Source organism: Chiloscyllium plagiosum, chromosome 34 (assembly GCF_004010195.1).
Source record: "Chiloscyllium plagiosum isolate BGI_BamShark_2017 chromosome 34, ASM401019v2, whole genome shotgun sequence".
Taxonomy (NCBI): domain Eukaryota; kingdom Metazoa; phylum Chordata; class Chondrichthyes; order Orectolobiformes; family Hemiscylliidae; genus Chiloscyllium; species Chiloscyllium plagiosum.
Window position 1 is genome coordinate 9241127 of NC_057743.1, and position 9204 is coordinate 9250330.

General features: G+C 44.3%; 1 protein-coding gene across 5 annotated transcripts in view; it reads left to right on the top strand.

Annotated features, from left to right (window-relative positions):
* Positions 1-7553, top strand: part of alpl (alkaline phosphatase, biomineralization associated) — a 148241-nt gene extending 140688 nt beyond the window's left edge. For all 5 annotated transcript variants that reach the window (XM_043675574.1, XM_043675573.1, XM_043675572.1 and 2 more), the window contains 2 exons: positions 3353-3472; positions 5335-7553. In XM_043675574.1, the coding sequence (XP_043531509.1) occupies positions 3353-3472; positions 5335-5615 (401 nt within the window). In that variant the 3' untranslated portion in view covers positions 5616-7553. The remainder of the gene's footprint in view (positions 1-3352; positions 3473-5334) is intronic.
* Positions 7554-9204: the final 1651 nt, after the last annotated feature.

Below are 9204 nucleotides of genomic sequence, written 5' to 3' on the forward strand. Positions count from 1 at the left end.
GGCTGGGACTGTTTTCCCTGGAGCGTCGGAGGCTGAGGGGTGACCTTATAGAGGTTTACAAAATTATGAGGGGCATAGATAGGATAAATAGACAAAGTCTTTTCCCTGGGTTCGGGGAGTCCAGAACTAGAGGGGCATAGGTTTACGGTGAGAGTTGAAAGATATAAAAGAGACCTAAGGGGCAGCTTTTTCATGCAGAGGGTGGTACGTGTATGGAATGAGCTGCCAGAGGAAGTGGTGGAGGCTGGTACAATTGAAACATTTAAGAAGCATTTGGATGGGTATATGAATAGGAAGGGTTTGGAGGGATATGGGCCGGGTGCTGGCAGGTGGGACTAGATTGGGTTGGGATATCTGGTCGGCATGAATGGGTTGGACCGAATGTTTCCATGTTTCCATGCTGTACATCTCTATGACTCTATCTATGACTCTATCAGGAGGTGCTTGTTTGATTGTGTTTGTTTTGTGGAAAACAACGGAACAAGTCATTCACATCCACAAGTTGTAAGCACTCCATCCACAGGTTCAAGTGGATGTTTGCCCAGGAGTTTACTTGTTGAATTGGTCTTTTTCTGGCCTTCTAACCTAATGTTAGTGAGTGGTGTATTGAATTGCTAGTAATGGAGAGAGATCTCATGGCCTTGGTTCATGCTACATGGAGTAGGACGAGTTCGCCTCTCTAATAGTCGCAGCTCCCAAGTGCCAAGTGAACAGACGCCAACAAAAAAAATACAGAAATGTTATTCACAAGGAAAGATATGCGTATCGTGGCTTCCTTAGTGGGGGGATCCTCAGATACTGAGTTTATAAAAATTACTATAAAGGAAAAGAGAGTCGAGGACAGCCTGAAAGGAACCAGCACCACTAACTCTGACATCAGGAAGCTGGGTAAGGCAGATGTGATCACATGGGAGTCATTGGACATTCAGGAGGTATCATTATGTTAGAAACAGGCAAATATTCAAAGTGACTGAACAGATACTGTCAACTATACAGTGTCAAGCCTTTCTTAAAGTTTGTCTAAACTGATGACCAACAACAACCTGTATTTATGTCACCTTTAACGTTCCAGGGCAGTTCATGGGCCGGGTGTAATAAAATATCATCCCTCTCAGGAGACTGTAATTTAGGAGGATGCTCTTTCGAAACCTCAAGTCTGACTCAGTTCAGGGTTTGTTTTTTTTTGTGTGTATCTTTCTAAAAAGCATGAGAATTGATCAAACCAGCCACGTAACAGACTGGTATAAACAGCCGCAGATACCCAACAGTAGGATCCCGCTGACAGTGTTGACAACAATCCATTCATAATAAGTAGGAAGTCAATCTATCCTCTAGGATGACTGAATAACAAATCAGTTGTTTCCCTTGTCAGTGCACCCACAATCTTTCAGTATTAGCAAAAGGGCTGGAGTTCCTCTATAATCAATCTAGTTTTGCTACGTACCCAATAATTATATGTTCATTAATTGTAGACAGATGCTGCTTTCAGGCAAGAGTCAGTTCCGTTAAGGATCTGGAGGCAGTGAACTAACTTGATGGTTTCTGAGGGGCATCACTTTGCCTTACTCGATGGTTTAGCTTTTCAGGATGTGGGTGTTGCTGGCGAGGCTAATATTTATTGTCCATTAATAGTTGCTTTGAGAAACCACTGGTGGGAACTCTTCTGGAATCACTGAACTGCATAATGGTTTGATACGAGGCCACGTTAGTGGGCAGACGTGAATTGACCACATCTGTGTGGGTTTGGAGTTACATACACACCAACTGGCTAAGGTTGGCAGAGTTCCTTCCCTCATGGGCATTCCTGAGCAAGATGGTATTCAACGACAATCTGAAAACTTCATGATCAGTTTAGCTGATAGCGGCTTTTAATAAGCTGATTTTTTTTAACTAAATTCAAATTCACGGTGGGAAATCTGAACAAGCAAAGAGCAGGAATTAGGCCATTCGGTTCATTGGGCCTACTCCGCCATTTTCTAAGGTAATGGCTGATGTGATTGTGAACTCAAATCCACATTCTCTCCCACACCAGATAACCTTTCACCCACTTCCTCATCAAGAAGCTAGTGACCTCAGCCTTAAAAACATTCAAACACTCTGCTGCCAACCCACTTTCGAAAAGAGAGCTCCAAACAAATCATGACCTACTGAGAGTAGGCGACCCTAATTTTCAAACAGTGACCTCTAGCTCTTATTTTTCTTGGAAGAGGAAAAATCTTTTCCACAATCATCCGATCAACACCCTTCAGAATGTGCTGTTATCTTAGATGCTTAATCTGGATTTTGATGGTTTTTTTAATACTTTCCTGTTGACTAGTATATATATATCTCATGCTGTACACTTTATTATATATTGCACTTGTTTTTGAAATATAAATGAGGTGAAAGTGAGGACTGCAGATGCTGGAGATCACCCTGCTCCTCAGATGCTGCCTGACCTGCTGTGCTTTTCCAGCACCACTCCAATCTTGACTTTGAAATATAAATCTCCAGTACTCGCTGTTCCTTCCTCTATTTTCAGAGTCCTGATAGCATCATGCCATTGACACATGTGTTCTCACACCGCATTTAGCCAAGCATAGCAAACACAGCTTCCAACAATGTGAACTGTCTATTAATCACTGCAAGGAACCACACAGCTGTATGTGAACAGTTTCTATTAGAACTGACAGGATCTCAAGGGGTGAGGGTCCAAATGAGTAAACACAAAGGATCAGGACAGGTGTTGGGATGAATCAGCAGTTGGAATGAGCTCTGACAGCCATCCTTCAGGAATTTGAGAAGCCTCTGTTGTGTTGGGTGTCCTTTGGGGAGGGTGATCTCTGTGAATGGGTGAACTACATTGTACCAGAGGGCACTCCTTCCCTATTTCTACTTAATGGTCTTGTCATCTATTCAGGAGTGAGCAGTGAGCTGTTCAGATGATAATGCGACCTACTGTGTAAAGTGGCTGAGATTAACTCAGAGTGCCCCTCTGGAATTGAAGCCTAATTCCTATCATATCGCCGTGAGGAAACCAAGACAAAAGTGTGAGGGGGTTGATGTTTTTACCCGTCTTCTTTGAACATTTGTTGTTTATTTGTTGTAAAAATACAAGTTAGGGAAGAAAAGTGCCATTTGACTGGATCAGGGGATGAAATCCCCTGGCAGTTTGAGTTACCTGTACCATGGCAGCATGGGATCTGCCATGTGATTGCTGCAGCCTTTGGCAATGCCAAGGTGACTTTTAGACCTTGAGAGCTTATTTTTAAAATAAATTATCTGTGGGACCTGTTTCCACCCTGAGCTTGGGGAATGTGATGTGAGCTATATTCCTGATGGTAATTTCTGAAATCTGTGCTCTGTCTTTCAGGACTCGCTCCATATTTAAGTGATGTGGACAGTAGGCCATTCACTTCAATACTATATGGAAATGGACCAGGCTACTCCCTGCAAAATGGAGAAAGGCCCAACGTTTCCAACAGTGAGATCTGTAAGTCTTCGAAAATGTTCTTAAATTACCTTCAAGTGAAAAGTAGAATTGACCCAAAAACAGTACAGCCTGTGTGCCATCTAAAAGATGCACAGCAGTAGCTTGCCAAATAGAACATAGAACAGCACAGCACAGCACAGTACAGCACAGCACAGTACAGCACAGCACAGCACAGTACAGCACAGCACAGTACAGCACAGCACAGCACAACACAGCACAGTACAGCACAGCACAGTACAGCACAGCACAGCACAGTACAGCACAGCACAGCACAGTACAGTACAGTACAGTACAGCACAGCACAGCACAGCACAACACAGTACAGCATAGCACAGCACAGTACAGTACAGCACAGCACAGCACAGCACAGCACAGCACAACACAGCACAGTACAGCATAGCACAGCACAGCACAGCACAGTACAGTACAGCACAGTACAGCACAGCACAGCACAGTACAGCACAGCACAGCACAGTACAGCACAGTACAGCACAGTACAGATGCTTTGGCCCTCGACATTGTGCTGACCTTTTATCCTACTCTAAGATCAAACAAACCTACATATCCTTCATTTTACTATCATCCATGTACCCATCCAAGAGTCAATTAAATGTCTCTAATGTATCTGACTCTACTCCCACTGCAGGCAGTGCATTCCACACACCCACCACTCTCTGTGTAAAAAACCTACCTCTGACACCTCCCCTAAACCTTCCTCCAATCACCTTAAGATTATGTCCCCTTGCGATAGTCATTTCCACTCTGGGGAAAAAGTCTCTGCCTATCCACTCTATCTTTGCCTCTCAACATCTATGTACACCTCTATCAAATCACCTCTCATCCTTCTTCGCTCCAATGAGAAAAGCCCTAGCTCCCTTAACCTTCATAAGACATGCCCTCCAGTCCAGGCAGCATCCTGGTAAATCTCCTCTGCATTCTCTCTAAAGCTCCCACATCTTTCCAATAATGAGGTGACCAGAACTGAACACAATATTCCAAGTGTGGTCTAACCAGGGCTCTATAGAGCTGCAGCATATCCTTGCAGCTCTTAAACTCAATCCCCCGCTAATGAAAGCCAACACACCATACGTCTCCTTAACAATCCTATCAGCTTGGGTGGCTACTGTGGATATTGTTCCCAAGATCCCTCTGTTCCTCCACATTACCAAGAATCCTGCCTTTAATCCTGTATTTGGCATTCAAATTCGACCTTCCAAAGTGAATGACTTCACACTTTTCCAGGTTGAACTCCATCTGCCACGTCTCAGCCCAGTTCTGCATCCTGTCAATGTCCCATATCGGTGTCTTCCAAACCCTTACCATCCTGAGGGACAAGGGCAGCAGATAAACAGGAGTGCCATCACCTGCATATTTCCCTCCAAGCCACCCACCAACGTGACTTGGAGATATATCGCTAACTCTTCAGTGTCACTGGGTCAAAAACTTGGAATTCCCTCCGTCAGGATATTGTGGGTGAACATGGAGTTAATGAAGAAGGTGACTCACCACAACCTTCTCAGGGGTAATTAGGGATGGGACACTGGCCCAGCCAGCAACATTCACAACCCAGGAAGAGATAAAAAGAATGTGACATTTAGTTTTGGGATAGATGTATTTGTTTCTGTATCTGTGTGGGAGGTAGTTTATTCTAACCTCTTTTTTTTTGTATTTTATGCCTCTTGATCTCTCTCCATCCTGTTCTACCTATCTCCTTCTTTCTCTTGTACTTTTTCTATTGCTTTTCTTTCCATGCTTCCTCCCCACCTTTCTCTCACTCTTATCTCTCCCCCTCGCCATCACTGTTCCCCTCTCCCCTTACTCTCATTCTCCCCTTATCCTCTTCCACACTGCTGTCCTCCCAGATGAGAACAACTACCTGGCGCAGTCGGCGGTGCCGTTGAGGCAGGAAACGCACGGGGGCGAAGACGTCGCCATCTTTGCCAAAGGCCCGATGGCTCACCTCTTCCACAGCGTCCATGAGCAGAACTACATTCCTCACGTGATGGCATACGCAGCCTGCATTGGTCAGAACAGGGAGCACTGTGTCAAGTTTGAGCGTGGGCCCTGTCCCAGTGCCGCATGGGTCCCTGTTGGGTCTGGCACCATCTTACTGCTATTGTTGACGCTACTTTCCTGCTTCTAAAGGAGCGGCTTCTCGGAAGGGTGGACTGCGCTCCCCCATTCATCAGGAATTTCCCCCCTCCCACAATCCCTCCCACCCCCTTACAAACGCAGTGATTCTGGTCTGTGGAGCAGTGCGATCGCAGCAGAATGGGAGTAGGACTAAGTGTTAGTGCTCCAGCAGACATAACCCTCACACTGCTCCATGCAACAGAGCAACCATCACCCTTCCTCTTACCCTACCCAATCTCGTTTACCCCCCTGCCAACCTCATGTTGAGACATGCAATGAAAAGCATGAACCTGAACTAAAAACCACTAGCCAACTGCATAGCAATAGGAAAATTCAAAGATCAGTTATTTTTGTGCTCTTTTCAGCACCTGGCCCCCTCCTTCCCCCTCCCTATTGCAGCTTGGCTGTTCTGCAGGCTTGACTCCAGGTGTCTTTGTTTATCCCCATGCTGGATGCGGCCCATGCTGGGAATGTTGGACTAAATGGGCCCTACATTGTTCTGTACAACTACCTTCCTCTGCGAAAGGACAATGTTCATTGCTCAGAGTCGTTTCCTCACCTCCACTCTGACCCTGTTTAATCTTAATCAGACCAGTATCAATGTGTATGAAGGAGAGCTAGCACTCCGCCCATTGCAGTGAGATTCTCTCAGGGCTCGAACTAGATCGAGATCTAGACAGCAGGGGGTCTCCTGTTCAAGCTGACACTCTTTACTGGCTTATGGGTTAAAAAGCAATGACATTTAATGACAGAATGTATCAGCTTAAACAATCAAGTCGTATGGCCAATTGTTCGATTTCCATCCTGGGTTTTAATCACAGGATAGCTTTCAGCACAAGCTGATTATGCAGGGGCATCCCTACTGTCTTGTTAGTAAACCTGGAAGGTAACATGAGTGAAATGTGGGGAAAGCAGCCCAGGCAAAAGATTATTCGGAGCTAATTATCCAGGGAGTGAGGTGCAAGAGCTGGCAGAGTGAATTAATCATGTTTCTTGTGGTTGCAATGGATTAGTACTAGCTGACAGTGCTGGCCTTGCAAAGATTCTTCATTTCAAATCCCCCTAAAGGGTAAACATAATCCAATCGGCCAAAATGCCCTGCAATGTTATCTGTTTTTGTGTAAGCCAATCATTCCTCTCATATCCTGCCTCAAATCACTAATGTTTCAGACAGTCATTGTAACTGGAGAATGAAAGTTACATTTGCAGAACACTTATTTCATTTTATTGCACTTTTCCATGTATAAGGAGCAGTTTAAATATCAAGCATTAAGCCAGCAAGTTACTTCTGTCTGCATGTTCTGTTAGTATTTATCCCTTGTTTTGTTTTAATGAAGTTCGAAGTTTGTTGGTATTGGGACACTGTTGTCATCAGCGGGAGGAGTTGGTTTCCCCATTCTCCATCAACGCCCCGCTCTGACCAATGACGCGGTGATATATGATGCAAGGCAGCTTGGCTGTCACTGTGTCTTGCTTCTTCTCCTCTCCCCTGGGACTGAGGGCAGTGCGAGGGGGAGACAGCCCAATCGATGTGTCAGGGATGTCAGTTTCGATATGACGAACAACACACCAAGATCTAGGAATCCCAGAATCCCCCAAGACGTCGTTCAGAAAAGGGGGCGTTCTTCATTCCTGGAACTCGAGTCCAACTTGGAGTGACCTCTCTGACCTCTAGCTTGGTCAGAACATCTGGATGACTCCCCCAGGTTCTACAAAACGACGAGTTGTTGGGGCAAGATTGCAGATTTAAAAGTACACAGCACGTCAATAATCCAACTGACTTACTCCTGAGGAGCAGAAATATTTTAACAATCATGAGATCAAATATACAACACATTTTGTAAATCAAATTTCAAACGTCAGTCCCATTTTGTTGTGTTACTGATGTCTGTCCTGTTTGAAATTTCAGAAATCTTTTATAAAATAAAGTTTTCTTTTCACTGTTTTATCCAATGTCTTTGGAAATCCTGTTATTTTCAGTTCCCGACTTATTTAGTTACTGAATTCTGACAGCTTATTTTTATTTGACTTTAGAACTACAGAATCATAAAATTTTACAGTTTGGAGCAAGAGGCCATTTGGCCCATAAAGTCTGTATCAGAGCCCAGAAAGAGATACTCAGCTAGTCCCATTCTTCGTCCTATAACCATAGCCTTCTAACTCACCCCTTTCAAATATATCTCCATCTCTCTTTTGAAACCTCCCCATGGAATCCGCCTCCACCTGTCTCCCAGGTAGCACACTCCAAATCTTAATAGGTCTCTGAGGAACAAAGTTTCTCTTCATCTCATTCCTCGCTCTCTTACTGACAATCTTGAAACTGTGATCTTTAGTTATTGACATTCTAACCAGTGGAAACAGAATATCTTTCTTTACCCTGTTAGAATTGTTCATAATTTTAAATCCCTCAATAAGGTCACCTCTTAACCTTCTCTACTCCAAGATTATTAAACCCAATTTCTCTCATCTTCCCATGTACCTATAACCACACATTTCTGGTATCATTCCAGTAAATCTCCTTTGCAATCGCTCTAGGGCTTTCACATCCTCCCTTGAATAAGGTGCCCAGAACTGAATACAATACTCCACATGTGGTCTGACCAATGACTTGGAGAGGTGTAACATCACTTCCTTGCTTTTGTACCCTATGCTTCTATTTGTAAACCCAAGGATCCTCTAAGGTTTCTTAACAACTATTTCAATTTGCCCGATCTCCCTCAGAGAGTCCTGCACGTGAACCCTGAGGTCCATTTGCTCCTGTATTCCCCTCGGCGTTTTACTATTGAGCCTGTATTGTCCCTCTATGTTTCTTCTACCAAAATGCGTTACTTCACATTTCTCTGCATTGAAATTCATCTGCCTGGTGTCTGCCCATTTGGCCAGTTTGTCAATATCCCTCTGAAGTCGCTTATCATCGCTTTCACAATTCTCCCTAACTTCCTATTGTCTACAAATTTAGAGATTTTTCTCTCAACACCAGACTTTGACTCTTAATACAAAATCTTCTCATTGCAAATCATGGTCAGCATGTAGATCAACTCATCCAATGGCACTGGAGAGGTCAGTTGGCTGGAGATACCTGGGTGAACCTGCCTCTCTCTTGCCTTCACTTTTCCCATTGTGACCTTACCATGAAACATTAAAGCTATTTAAAAGGGGAAAATCCACCTTTTGCAAGGTTTTCAGTCAAATACTCCATAGGATCCCTGCACAATGCCAGTCTGGAGAGCAGGTCATTACACTCTGAGATTGCAAGGAGTTGAGCAGGAAAGTCAGCCACTGATGGCTGTCAGGGGGTCAGCCAGTCAGAGGCAGGAATCTCTTCCCAGTGACTCCAGTGTACCCAACGTTAGAGCAACATGTACTCCCCGAATTTGAAACAATAGTGCCCGACACTAATGATGAGTGTGGAGGGAAAAGACTGACGTTTAGAGAATACCTTTTACCACTCATGATATTTCAAAGTCATTTTCGGACTTTCTGAAGTACAGTCGTTGTTACAACATTTGCACGCAGCAAGCTCACACGATAAGCAGTCAGTCCCTGCTCTCTCAATAACGTTGATCAAAGGTTAAATATTGGCCAGCATGCCTGTCCTT